This window comes from Tamandua tetradactyla, chromosome 19 (genome assembly GCF_023851605.1).
Source record: "Tamandua tetradactyla isolate mTamTet1 chromosome 19, mTamTet1.pri, whole genome shotgun sequence".
Taxonomy (NCBI): domain Eukaryota; kingdom Metazoa; phylum Chordata; class Mammalia; order Pilosa; family Myrmecophagidae; genus Tamandua; species Tamandua tetradactyla.
Window position 1 is genome coordinate 8,841,939 of NC_135345.1, and position 14,687 is coordinate 8,856,625.

The 14,687-nt window shown below is 42.0% G+C and overlaps 1 protein-coding gene across 1 annotated transcript in view; it reads left to right on the forward strand.

The window, feature by feature from the left end:
* The window catches only part of OTOP1 (otopetrin 1), a 65,952-nt gene that overhangs the window by 28,741 nt on the left and 22,524 nt on the right, over nucleotides 1-14,687 (forward strand). The window contains exons 2-3 of the mRNA XM_077137079.1: nucleotides 6,381-6,517; nucleotides 10,185-10,243. Coding sequence (XP_076993194.1) covers nucleotides 6,381-6,517; nucleotides 10,185-10,243 — 196 coding nt within the window. The remainder of the gene's footprint in view (nucleotides 1-6,380; nucleotides 6,518-10,184; nucleotides 10,244-14,687) is intronic.

Here is a 14,687-nt window from a genome sequence, read left to right on the forward strand (position 1 = left end):
AGTTCCTCAGTGACCACTTTCTTGACTTTCCATCATCAACTTTAGTCTCCTTTCTTGCTTTACTCTTCTTCAAAGCACTTATCACTTTCTGGCATTTCTTATGTTCTCATTTTATTTGTTTCTTTCCTGTCTTCCCTTTCTAGAATGTTAAACTTCCTAAGGAGTTATTTTTATTGATCTTTATATCCCAGTACCTGGGACAACACCTGGTCCATAGTTGGTGCTCAATTAATAGTTGATTAATTAATTATATTTTGCCTATCTCCAAATATCCATATTTTTCTCTATCAAGTGGGTGACTTCTTTACTGGGGTTAGGATTCTTGGTCTGCAGTCCTTTCCTCACAGTGGACTGTTGATGCTCTTGTGCTGGTTCTGACTTCTTATACTGCAAATGAGAAGTCTGGTGCCACACCTCAATTTATGCCATATTATACTTGTGTATTTTGTGTCCAGTGATCTTATTTATTTATCTTTGAGCCCCTGACACAGTGTCTCATTCATGTAGGAATCCCCAAACATTTGTGGTATTAATAAATCGATGAATGAATCCATGGCTGGTGGAGGAAGGAAGGAAAGAAGGAAGGTAGGTATTAGGCATGGAGTCATTAAGGAATCTACCCAAGACAGCCAGTCAATGCTTAACAGATTTATTGAGGTGAGGAAGCAGGGAGAAGGTAGGTGGGAGCCTGAGAATGGCTCCTGCCTGGGGAGACAGTGGGAAGAAAGAGAAAATGGCTCCAGTTCTTTGCTCTGGGGACCGTGTTTTAAAGGTACATTGATCTCGGGAGGGGAGGGTGCCTACTAGGTGGTGGGTTGTCCCTTGATTGGATGGGGGCTTAAGTTAATGATTTTATTGGTTGCTGGGTTTCTGACACATACTCTGTTACTGACACACTGCTCTGTCTTTCAAACATCCGGTTCTGCAAAAGAAGCTGAGAGGCCTCTGGATTATGGAGTGTATTTTATCGGTAGAATTGCTTTTCTGAGCCCTGACAGTAGGCAGGGAAGGAAGGAGGGAGGGAAGAAGGAAGAAAGGAAGGACTTCAAGAGGGTGAGAAGGGATATGAAGTATTTATCACTGAATTCTTGAAATGTGATCCACAATGGTGTTCTAGGTCAGCAAAGCGAGGGCCCAGATCAATGTTGTTAAACTCACCAGGGAACACTTCAGAAATGCAGATTTTCCAGCCACACCTCAGACCTACCGAATTAGGAACTCTGGGAGTGGAGCCCAGCAGGCTGTGTTTTAACAAGTCTTCCAGATTTTGATACATGCTCATGCTTGGTGCCCACTGCTGCAGACCAACCTCATTTTATGGATGACAAAAGTGAGGCTAAGGGTGAGCCACAGTGGCTCAGCAGGCAGAGTTCCCGCCTGCCATAACAGAGACCCAAGGTTCGATTCCTGGTGCCTGCCCATGCAAAAAATAAATGAAATTGAGGCTAGGAGCAAGGAAGTGGCTTGTCCTGGCCCATGTGTTGCGTCAGTGGCATAACCAGGACCAGTGCCCTGGTCCCCTTAGCTCCAGGCCTGTGCTCTGGTCACCCTGCCCAGGCTGCTTAGCCTTGTGTGGTGGCCTGGGCTGGGCACCCAGTCTTGGTCTTGGTCTCGGTCTCGGTCCACATTCTGGTGGGTGTGGACCCATCGTAAATAAGATCTTTACCAGACGGTACTTCAATTAAGGTGTGGCCCGTCTGAATCAGGTTGAACTTTAATCCAGGTTACTGGAGTCTTAATAAACAGACTGAAAATCAGATGGAGAGAAGTCACGGGGAGCAGCCAGAAACTGGAAGTAAATGGAACCCGGAAAAGAAGGGAGAAGATGCTGCCATGTGCCTCGCCATGTGACGGAAAAGCCAGGGACCAAAGAGTCCCAGCAGCCAGCTCCAGAATGCCTCAGTCTTCTGGAGACTTCAGGAGAAAGCATCACCTTCTGATGCCTCAATTCTGGATTTCTCCTAGCCTTGAAATTGTGAGCCATTAAATTCCTGTTATTAAACCAGTCCACTGTATGGTATTTTTTTTTAGCAGCTAGGAAACGAAAATACCTTGTCTTATTATTCCTTTTTGTAATTCAAATGAACCATGCATTTGTCAAGCCATTTCAAAGCATTGGGATTGAATCTCTATTCTTAGAAAGTTTCTGATTTCACTGGAGTGTTTTCAGGATTAAAACAAAAAACAAAAAACAAAAAACTTGACAGAGTTGTTTCTACAAGGCTTTGAGCAGTGGAAATGAAAGGCCAGGCGATTGCATTACTTCTCACTGGCTGCTTCTTGGGCTGGGCTGTAATTTTATAGCTCACTGGTATGGCCCAAACCCCATTCCCTGCTGGGTGGCTTGAGGCATGTCACACACCCTGCTCACTGGAGAGAATGTGTGAATGGCAGTCAGTGTTGCCCTAGGTGATGGATGAGGGATTTTTACATTGATAAAGTCCCAATGGGCAGTTGCTTTTCTCACTAATTTTAAAGCTTATTGCAAGTTTCTTTTTCTTTTTTTATTATTAGAGCAGTTATAAGTTTACAGCAAAATCATACAGATAGTAGAGCTGCTATATAAGCCCCCGTGCCACTCACACAAAGTTCCCCCTATTACTAACACTTTGCATTATTGCACCTTTGTTATATTTGATGAAACAATATCATTTTGATTATACTATTAAGTATAGTTTGTAGTTACAAATAGGGTTTACTCTTTGTATTGTACAGTTCTATGTTTGTTTGTTTTTTAAACTTTATTCTGGTAACATATATGCATCCATTAGCAAACCTTTTCCATCTCCCCAAGCGGAAACTCTGTACCAATTATGCATTAACCATTCCCCACTCCCACCCAGCCCCTGGTAACCTATTTCTAATTTCTGACTTTCCAAATTTCTATATTCTAATTATTTTATATAAGATAGAGCTTACAATGTTTGCTCTTTTGTTTCCCCATGCTGTGTCACTCAACATGTTTTCAAGGTTTATCCACGTTGTGGTGTACATCAAAACTTCACTCCTTTTAAAGCCTGAATAATATCCCATTGCACATATATACCACATTTTGTTATCTATTCACTTGCTGATGGACACTTGGGTTGTTTCCACCCTTTGGCAATTGTGAATAGTGCTGCTATGAACCTTGACGTGCACACATCTGTTTGAGTCCCCGACTTAAATTCTTTTGGGTATACACCTAGAGGAGGGATTGCTGGATCATATGGCAATTCTGTACTTAATTTTCTGAGGAATGTCAATGACTCTTCCACAATGGTTGCTCCATTTTACATTTCTACCAGCCATGTATGAATGTTCCTATTTCTCCACATCCCCTCCAACATTTGTTTTCCTTTTATTTTCTTTCTAAACAGCAGTCATTCTGTTGTGGGGCGCACCAAAAGAGAGACCACACAATTCAAAGAAATCTGCAAGCCAATGTGGAGTCTTTATTGGCCGACTAGCGACTGCCTCAGAAACCCCCAAGAAGGAGGATTCAGAGAGCAGCCCCGAGAGGTTCTCAAGGGGAGCTTATAAAGGCAAAAACCACGAACTTATCCACAGAAGCAGGGAAATGCTGTTAGCTCTTGCACAATACATCCCATTCTTTTAATTTTTTAACAATGACTATTGTTCAATTTTTAACTCTTGGGAACTTTCCGCCCTGGATCTTGTGACTCCAGATACCTTCTTCTTGCTAGGGCCTGATTTATTGCTCCTGACCCCCCACAATTCTAGTTCCCCCATTACTAACACTTTGCATTATTGCACCTTTGTTATATTTGATGAAACAATATCATTTTGATTATACTATTAAGTATATATGATATCTCACAGTGGCTTTGATTCACATTTCGCTAATAGCAAATGAAATTGAGCAAGTTTTCATGATTAGTGGCCATTCGTATATCTTCTTTGGAGAAAGGTCTTTTCAAGTCTGACCCATTTCTTAATTGGGTTGTTTGTCTCTTTGTTGTTAAATTGATACTAATTTCTTTTTAATGCATTTCACATAGTTCTTTCCAGCTTTCTTCTTCTTCTTTTTTTTTTATCCACATGTTTTTGTGTTTTTTTGTTAAAACCACACCTGATGTACAATGTAAGTGCGACCTTCCTTCATTTTACCTAGTATAAGTGCTTTCCATGTTTTGTATTTATAGAAAAGTTGTAAAGACAGCACAGGGAGTTAATCCATTTCCCCCCATTGCTTACATAATACATTACTAGAGTAGCTTTGTCACCAGTAAGGAACCAGCATTGTCTTAGTTTGCCAGGGTTGCTATGACAGATACCACACACTAGTTGGCTTAACAGGAGTTAATTATCTCATATTTTCAGTGGCTGGAAGTCCAAAATCAAGGTTTCGGCAAGGCTATGCTTTCTCCCCAAAGTCTAGTGCTAGCTTGGGGTTCCTTGGCTTGCATCTCTGCCTCCCATCACATGGCCAACTCTCTTTCCTTGTGTTTTCTCATCTGGTTTCCACTGCCTTCTGGCTTCTGGCTTCTCTGTTGACTGTGTCTGAATTTCTTCTGCTTACAAAGAACTCCGGTCCTGTGGACTAAGGCCTAAATAGGATCTTATTCACAAAGGAGTACACACTTTAACTGATCATATATCTTCAAAGAGTCTTGTTTACAAATGGTTTCACACCCACAGTCATGGTAATTGAGATTAAGAACATGCCTTTTGTTGTCATGGGGTATGTGATTCAATCTACCACAGTTCATGACTATAAAGTCCAGACTTTATTTAGATTTCAGTAGCTTTCCCCTAATGTCCTTTTTCTGTCCTGAGTCTCCTCCAGGATACCACATCACATTCAGCCATTGTGTCTCCTTAGCTTCCTCTGGTCTCTGATGGTTTTTCAGACTTTCCCTGTTTTGGTGTCCTTGACAGTTTTGAAGGGTGCTCAGGTGGTCAGGTGTTCTGTAGTATGTCCCTAACCATCATTTTTTAATGGTCACACAATATTCAATGAGTGGCTGATAGTAATTCACTCAATTGTTCCCTTACTTTGGGACATTTATATTGAGGAGAATATTTATTTGACTTTATAGGAGTTTTTAAGAGCATTCATTCATTCACTCATCAAATAGTTGTGGGGCACTTGGGAGGTGCCAGCCCCCCAGGTACAGAGGATACAAAGGGGATTAATCCATGGTCCCTGCCTGGCAGGATGTTAGTGGAGGAGAGACGCAGATGAATAGATCATTGCAATTCTCTATGCAAGTAGTTAAGAGTGCTATGAACACAGAGTTGTCTTGCATGAAAAAGGGAATTTAATGGAACATGGAAGTCTTCAGAAGGTGGTATTTGATTTTCTATTTTAAGAAGAATGGAAGAAGGCAGGGAAGAGCGAATGGGTATGATGTTATGATGTTTGTCCTCGAAGATTAGACATTGGGTGTGGCCAGAGTTTAGTGTATATACTGGGGGAGGAGATGGGGATAAAGCTCTGGCCACTGTTAAGGGCTTTGGATGTTATGCTACACAGCTGGGACTTACTCTTTAGAAAGCAGAAGGCCAGCTGAGGTTTTAAGGATAAGAGTGACACTTTGAGATTGATATTTATCATGTTGTTTCAGGTTGTTAATGTTGCCGGAATGCAGTATACCAGAAATGGATTGGCTTTTACAAAAGGGATTTACTTAAGGTTACAAATTTACAGTTCTAAGGTTGTGAAAATGTCCAAATTAAGGCACCCACAAGAGTGTAACTTCTTGGAGGAAAGGCAGTCTCCAGGTTTCTCTGTCACATGGAAGGCACATTGCAACATCTGCTGTCCTTTCCCCACTTCAGGTTTCAAATGGCTCTCAGCTCCTGCTTTCAGTGGCTTTCACTCTTAGCCTCTGTGATTCCTCACTTAGCTTCTCGGGGGCAGACTCTGCATCTCATCTTTAATCTTTGCATTGCAAAATGTCTGTGTGTTGGTTTCATTTCTCTGTACATCTCCAAACATCTGCAGCTCTCTGCTTTCTATATTGGTTCTGAACTCTTTGTCTCTCAGTGAGCTCCTTTAAGGACTTCAATAAACTAATTAAGACTCACTTTGAATGGGTGGGGCCATAAGCTCCACAGAAATAATCTATTCAAAAGGTCACACCCTCAATTGGGTGAGTCACATCTCCATGGGAACAACCTAATCAAAATATCCCACACTACAATAGTCTTCCCCCCAAGTTTGGATTAGGATTAAACAGATATAGCTTTTCTGGGGTACATTAGTTTCAAACTAGCACAGTATCATGTGTCAGACTCTGGAATAGCAGGGTGGTGAAAAAGACACAAGGCCTGTCGTCCAGTTTTAGTTTACATGGCAGTAATATAATTTATTAGTAAGTTATTTTGAAATATCATCATATATTAACGTGTGTGTGTGTTTTCCCCAAATTTAGGTAGCATCACTTTGTTTGCAGCCATTACCATCGTCCTAGGATGCCTGAAAATTGGATACTTTGTTGGATTTTCTGAATGTTTATCAGCCACTGAAGGAGTTTTCCCTGTCACACATGCGGTCCATACTCTCTTACAGGTAAACCACCCTGAGTTTATGCCTTTTAAGTGTATCCCAGGGTTATGTTGCCTTGAACTTCTTCTGTGACATCAGGATAACGAGCAAGCGGAGCTACTGTGAGCTTGCCCAGAAATCCAAAGGCAAACTTGAGTCCATCTCTCTGGCTCAGTTCTTCAGCTGCCTCTACTGTAAAATGGGACTACAGGTGCCCTTGGGGGTCCTAGGAGGCAGAACATACAAGAGTGAAGTGTCAGGAAAGTCTAGCAAGCCAGTGCCCCCTAGAAAAGGCTTGAGGGAATTTTATTTCCAGGGCAATTTTTAAATTTCACAGTTTTATAGAGATGTAATTCACATACAATACAATTCACCCATTTAGATTGTACAATTCAATATTTTCTTAGCATATCCACAGAGCAGTGTGACCATCACTACAATCAAATTTAGAACACTTTTATTACCCTCAAAAGAAACATTAAAAAGTGGCATTATAGTCAATTCTCTGGGCGATTCAGACCTTTTTCTGTTTGGCCACTTGTGGATGAAAATCTTTTAGAGATGCATATGATTATTTTCCCAGCATTGGTGAATTCGAGGTGTCCCAGAAGTAAGGGTTAAGATGTAAAATGTAAATACATCACTTTGAATTAGAAAAGTTTCATGAATGAGAAGACTTTCGGTGGGTCTCTGGGGTAGCCGCCATCTCTACCAGAACTCCTGGGCAGTGGCGATCAGAGGCAGGCTGTTACTTTAGTAACAATAATATTTCTGTAGTACTTCAGAGAATTCAAAGCACTTTTCCTTTTTCCGTTTGTGTAATCTTTTCGACTACTGCATGGGGATAGATGTGGTCCTTCATTTTCTAAGGAAGAGGGCAAGTGTCTTGCTCAGTCACAGTCATAGCCGAGCCACGGTGGTGGTCTATGCCACTCGCTCCGGAAGACCATGGGCTTACACCAGTGGTACCACCATTGTTCTGAATATTTCTGGGTTTCCAGCTTGAGAATGTCCATCACAACCCATTGTCAACCTCCCAACAGGCAAATGATGCTGTTTTTTAAACTTTATTATTTTTTTATCCAAAGGGTTGTCCAGTTTGGGCACCCCGTTGTTTACCCAGACAGCTCTGGATGAACCCTTGAATGTTTCTCTAAAGGTGAAGTGATTTGTAAGGATGTGCCACGTGAGCTCTGAGGCAGTTTAGGTCAGCAGTAGAGCCTTGGAATAAGTCAGTGGCCTGATAGGTGTGGCTTCGCAGGAGCTGCCCACGTTCAGAGAGTTTGCCGGCTAATCATTCCAGGGGAGCCAGAGCCTGTGATGACAGACGTGTAGTGAAATAGTGACAGCGTGGAAAGCCTTCGTGAGACTAGAAATGAGACTGCATTCTCACTCATTCATTCATGATTCAGTCCATTTCTAAAGCATCAAACACCAACCTCAGTACTGGATGTATACCAGGATGAAGGAGCCATGGTCTGTGCCCTATGGGAGGTGTCAGTCAGATGGGAAGATAGTCAAGAAAATGGACAGTTGCAGCACTGGGGCTTTGACAAAGTCACCCAGAATGAGGAGGGAGCACAAAAGAGGGCATCTTACCAGCTTGGGGTGACAGGGTGGCTCCTTTCTGGGAAGTGTCCCAGAGTTGGTACGTAAAATAGGGGGAATAGAGGACATTAAAGGGGGAGGTCTTTAGGGACATGCAGTGTTTCCATATGACCCAGTGTGAGAATGAAAAGGGAGATGTGGCTGGGGCAGCCGACACTGGCCAGCATAGGGCTTATGAGCCTTGACTCCGCTTAGGCTACCTGGGCTCAAATCCTGGCTCTGTGACCTTATAAAGATCGCTTATCCTCTCTGGACCTCATGGGTCCCCTCTGTAAAATGGGGATGACCTCAGCCTGCCTGATGAGGTTGTGGTGAGGTACTGCCATATGCAAAGCCCTTTGTGTGGGCCTGGGCAGGTGATGGATGCTCGTTCAGGGCTGGCTGTTATTCCACCCTAGGCCACGTTAGGATTTTGGACTTTGTCTTGAAGGCAACAGAGAGAGCACCTGAAGGCTGTAGACAGAGGATGAGTTTTCAGTATACACTCTTGTTACTTGGTGAGTTGGAAATCTCCATCTTCCTGATCTAGGGTGTTTTATCGGTCAGTCAATCATTCTGTACTTATTGGGCAATCACCATGAGCCTATTGCCACATGAGATGGGTAGAGATAGGAAAAAATTTTTTAAATACATTCTTTTATAAATATAGTGTAACTACTGAAAAATTTGGAAATGAAGGAAAAAAATGCATCCCATGAACCCATCAAAAGAAACCAACATTTTTTTTTGTATTCCCTTCATTCCTTGGACTCAAGTGTACTTGCTTATCAAAGTTTTCCATAGGGGTGAAGAATTTTCTATTTAGTTTTTCATTCTAAAAATCACATTAATCTTTTTTTGTTGCTATATAGTCTTTATAGAAAAGCATCAATTTAATAGCTGTTTAATGTAGCATTCATTGATAAATAATAATTTACTTACCTCTTTCTCTGTTGTTGAACTGTATATCACCCTTACCGGGTAGTTCCTGCTGTTGGTTTTTAAGTTGTTGGGTGACTCAAGAGAAGAGCAGTGATCATGAATTCTGCCGAAAAGTGTTATGCAGAGCAGGACAGTTGATCTTTGCCAAAACAATGCCAAAGAGGTAATATGTATAAACACATTTTATTTGGGGGTGTCTGATTTTCTTTTTATAGCTTGTTGATGGCAAAATGAAGATTAAATGTAACTAATTGATAAAGTGCCAGCAGTGTCAGGCACTAGTAGGTAATCAGTGTCTGTTCATGTCTAAAATAAGGCTCTGAATATTTTAGAAGATCAAATAATGTCAGGCCCAGAGTAGGTGCTCAATCAATGTCAGTGAGTCAGTTGACAGCACTGAATACTTATTGACAACTGAACTTGCTCCATGTGCTGTTCTAAGTAATTGTCATGGGTTATCCCACTTAATTGCTCACGGCACTTTCCAAGGTAGGTTCCCTTCTCACTTCCATTTCACAGATGGGAAAACAGATCCTGAAAGATTCTCTGAGAATGGCTACGTAGCTGGGCATGAGGGAGTCAGTATTTGGCAGGTCGTCAGATCCCAGCATCTATCTGCTCAGCCCCCACCCTGTACGTTACTGGTGACTGGTGAATGGGGAAACTACGTTAACAGAGTGAAATGAAAGACGAGCTTCGTTCAGTTCTGCTCTTCATTTAAAGCTCTCAATGTCTGTTTGCTGGCCCACTAGCACATAGGATTGTTCAGTGAATATCTTTTAGGTATAAGCTGACTTAGGTAAACAGGGTTTATGACAGGCAGCTTGCTGCTCCCCACACTCAGTGCCATGGTGGACATTTTGTGGGTAAACAGTTTTACCCACAAATCAATCAGTCAATCATGGCCCCCTTTCCTCCTGAACCCCTCAGAGACCTCACCCAGTCTCCTACCGCAGTGCTCCAGGAGAGCCTTCCCCACAGCTGACTGGTACTACCACATGAGATGAAGATAGCAGTTTGCCTTTCTTGGGTAGGGTGGTCACTGATGCCCCAGCATTTTTCTGCATATTGTTCTTAAGTTTTATGGGCTTCTCAAGCATGCAGAGGCAATGGCAGCTTTTCCACTGATGCATTTTTCTTTTCTTCTTTTATTTCTGTCTAGGTATATTTTCTTTGGGGGCATGCAAAGGATATTATCCAGTCTTTCAAAACACTTGAAAGGTAAAAATAGTGGGTAATTGCTTTAAATGTCAAATTTGGTGTTCATTTGGTGTTCACAGAAATTATCACTGCAATCTGCCTTGAGTTATAAAAACTGAGAACAACTGTCTGATTTGTCCTGAAGAGCAAAACCTTTACTCCTGACCCAGAGAGGAATCCTTTCACCCTTGGTTCCTTCCTGGAGATAGCCGTGGCAGAAGGACGATGTGGGTTTGAAACTCAGCTCTTCATCTTAGAAACCTTCCTGCTCTGATGCTCAGTGTCTGCATGAGTAAAATGGTAATAATAATACAGTCAGCCTCTGAGGATGGATTGTAAAGCATATGACCTGTGCCTGGGATATAAGTACTCAATAAGAGTGTTGGGTCTATTATTATCTCCAACCACCTTTCTCTCCAGGTAACTGTGAGCATCAATGGAAAGAGTCTATATGATAATGGAGTGAATCTCATCAATGCCTGAAGTCTTACTATCATGTTAGAAAGTCATACATGCAAACATATAGGTGAATCAAGGGATCAATATTTGCTTTATAGCAAGTCATCTTATAAAATATCAGTGAGGAACAGAAAACTTACCCAATAGCACTTGAAATGGTAAATGGCATTTAGAAGATTCATGTATGTATGATTACTGAATAGAACCATTTACATAGACTGTTAAAATAGAAATAAATTTTACTAATCTCATTATGCAAAAAGGATTAACTTCAGCAAACATTTAGGCATCTGCCAAATGCCTATTGCATGCAATGACTGCTGCCAGGCCCTGCTAGGGATTTACAGTGATGACAAACTAATGTCCGAGGCTGTGTGAGTGGTGCCCCCGTAGTTGTGCACTGGGCAGCCTGTGCTACTCCCCCTTCATCCCTAAGTGGTGGCCTTTTCAATGACCTTTAACCCCAGTATCATTAATGAGAGAAGCTATGTCTTCTGCTGGGGGGAGGAGCAAAGGAGGATGGGTGGGGGAGGGACAGAAATGTGTGCTGTGCCCCTGCTAGGGGAGGGGAATGAACAGATGATGCCAAATGGATGAATCAGGGACAATAAGGTCCAGGACCCTAAGGACCCAACAAAGACATCCCTTAGAAGACTGGACAAAGACTTACATGTCCATCATCACATTTAACCCACACCTGAGCTCTGTGAGGGTTACTGCTCTTATCTGCATGAAATAGACGAGGCAACAGGCTCCCTCAAGAGAGACCTGTCTACGGTTGCAGAGTGGAAGCAGCAGGCCTGAGATTTTGGCCCCCAACCCCATATCCTGTCTCCTATGCTGGGCAGTGAGGGTGTGTATTGCCTGCTTGTCCAGCCGCTCATGAGGCTGCGGGCTGGCTTGCAGTGTGAGGGTGACACTTGCTGTTTTTGTTCCAGGGCATGGGTTTTATGTCATCTACTCCACAAACATTGCATTATCTTTAACAATTGTACTTTTTTTTCCCTGATAAAATGTGTAAGCATATGGTAGAATTGAAAAAGTCACCATAATCCCACTACTGTGAACATTTTGGTGTTTCCTTCCAGTCTTTTTTCTATGAATAGGTATCTAATTTTTCCCCTTAAACCTGTGTTCCTGTTCCTCTTGCTCTGTGTTTTCTTTTCACTTTGCTGGTGACATTCCCTCCATCAGGATTTTTCCTCAATAGGATTTTTATTGATAACATAGTATCTCATTACTGGGGTCTATTCAACCAATGCCTGATTGTTGGACATTTAATTTGTCTGAAAAGTTTTGTTGCTATTATAAATAGTGCTAGGATGCACATCTTCAGTCAAAAGTGGTTTTGAATACCTTTGGCTATTTCCTTGGGTTAAATCCCTAGAAGTAGAATTGCTAGGATGAAGAACAAGATGTTTTCAATTTGAGCAGCTTCTCCATGCCTAGAAACTCCTAGGCTGAATCATATTAACTCTACTGTTTATAAAGCGCTTTCTTTTACCTTTATTACTTATGAAATTCTCTCTTACAAGATCCCTGTCCACTAGGGACAATAGAAATGATCATGATTCTCATTTTACAGATGAGGAAACTGAGGCTCAGAGAAGTGAAATGAATGTTAGAAGAGACAAAGAAGGACATTACCTATTGTTAAATGGATCAATTCACCAAGAAGATGTAACAATTGTATACATAGATGCACCTAACAACAGACCCCAAAATACAGAAAGCAAATATTGATGGAATTGAAGGGAACAATAATAGATGGAGATGCCAATAAAGCATTTTCAATACTAGATAGAACATCCAGAGAGATTTATAAGGAAACAAAGCTTGAACAATGGTAGAAACCAACTATATCTAAAAGACATATTTAGAACACTTCACTTAACATGAAGCTCAGAGACATGAAGCAAATGTTCAGGGTCAGGAAACTCACTGGATGGGAACTGAGTGTCGGCTTTAATCCACAGCTATTTCCACTGCATCATGGTAGTGACATTTTCTAGGTGAATTTTAGTCATTTATTTAATCATAGCTTTGGGACATTTGGGCCCAAGACCTTCCAAGCAGAAAAGGGTCCTTCACTCAGTCTTCTAGAGTTCTGTCCAATACAGCAACTGCTAGCTATAGGTTGTTACTGAGCACCTGAATTGTGGCACGTGCACACTGAGATGTACAGTAAATATGTTCTAGTTTACTAGCTGCTGGAATGCAACACATCAGAGATGGATTGGCTTTTAATAAAAGGGGATTTATTTAGTTGATGTATAGTTCTTCAGAGGAAAGGCAGCTAACTTTCAACTGAGGTTCTTTCTTATGTGGGATGGCACAAGGCAATCTCTGCTGGCCTTCTCTTTCAGGCCTCTGGGTTCCAACAACTTTCCCCAGGGTGATTCCTTTCTGCATCTCCAAAGGCCTGGGCTAAGCTGCGAGTGCTGGGATGTGGTATGCTGAGCTGCTTGGGCTGTGCTACGTTGAGCTCTCTCATTTAAGCACCAGCCAATTAAATCAAACGTCATGCATTGCAGCAGGCACGCCTCCTAGCTGACTGCAGATGTAATCAGGAACAGATGAGATTCACATGCCATTGGCTCATGTCCACAGCAATAGAACTAAGCACCTTCACCTAGCCAAGTTGACACCCGAATCTAACTACCACAAAGTATAAATGCAGTCTGGATTTTGGAGATTAGAATGAAAAAAAGAATGTATGATAGCTCACTAATAACTTTTGTTTGTATTAATTATATGTTGATGCGATATAGTATATTGGATATATTAGGATTAACAAAATATTAAAATTAATTTCACCAGTTCCTTTTTACTTTTTAAAAATATAGCTACTAGAAAAATTGAAATTCCGTATGTGGCTTGCATCTATGTCTTGCATTATCTTTATTGGACAGCACTGCTCTAGGCTGGGATCTTTGGGCGCAAAGGGTCTGGGCTACAGCTGCTTGTACACACTACACTCTGAGTGACTGGAGACCATCTCTCTCCATCTCTGGACCTCATTTTCCTAAACTGGATGGTGAGTGGTTTGAACCACATCAGATTTAGCTTGATTTCATCTGCAGATATGTTTTGTTTGTGCAGCAACATGTGTAACATTTTCAAATCACTTACCAATTTTCAGATTTCAGATTTAGACTTCTCTAGGAAAGTTAGAGGATCTGACAATCCTAAATGTGCATGGCTAGAGCTGAATCTGAGTTAGACCCTCTGAATGGGGGCTGTCCCTTCAGTTTGCTGCTGTCCCCACCACTCCCTAATGACCTACTCTAGACCCCTTTTATTCACTGGCGTTTTCTGGCAGGTCCTGGAGGCTTCTGAGCTTGCCACTGATAGGCTGACTCTTTCTTCAGATCTTTCAAGCCAATATTCTACTCTCCCATGATTTTAGTATGCAAAGGAAGTTTACACCCTACCTGAAAATTTTCCTTACTGGTTTGAGTCATTTTCTTTCCCCAAGGGTTAGGTTTACAGTTCTGAAAGCAGAGCTGGAAACAAACAGTAATCAGAAATGGCTCAGGGAAGGAAGCTTTCCCTTTATTTGTGATCTGGGGTTCTCAGGTCCTAGCATGGGAGAGGCAGCTTGGCATGGGGTAATGACGTATACCCTTCATAGGATAATTTCCAGATCAAACCGATAGGAGGCTGCCAGCTCATCTGCAGATGGTATTGTGGAACAGACTGCTTCCGTGCGCAGCTTTGGCTCTACCTCCTTGGGTTCAGTGGGCCCTGAGGTTGGACAAAGCCATTGGACCAGAAAGAGGAGAGAAGAAAAAGGAGCTGTGTGCTTTATGAGCAAAAGAGAAGCCAGCCAGTCTGATGCAAACAGCATTGTCTGTCTTTGTCAAAGGTTCTATACAATACCTGCAGATGCCTCATGGAAGGCTGGCCATAATCTATAGCAACTGGGCAAGGTAGAGGTACACAGACAGGCAAACAGTTAACTCAAACACCCTGGAAGTCTGTTTATTTCTCTAGCTTTGTCTGC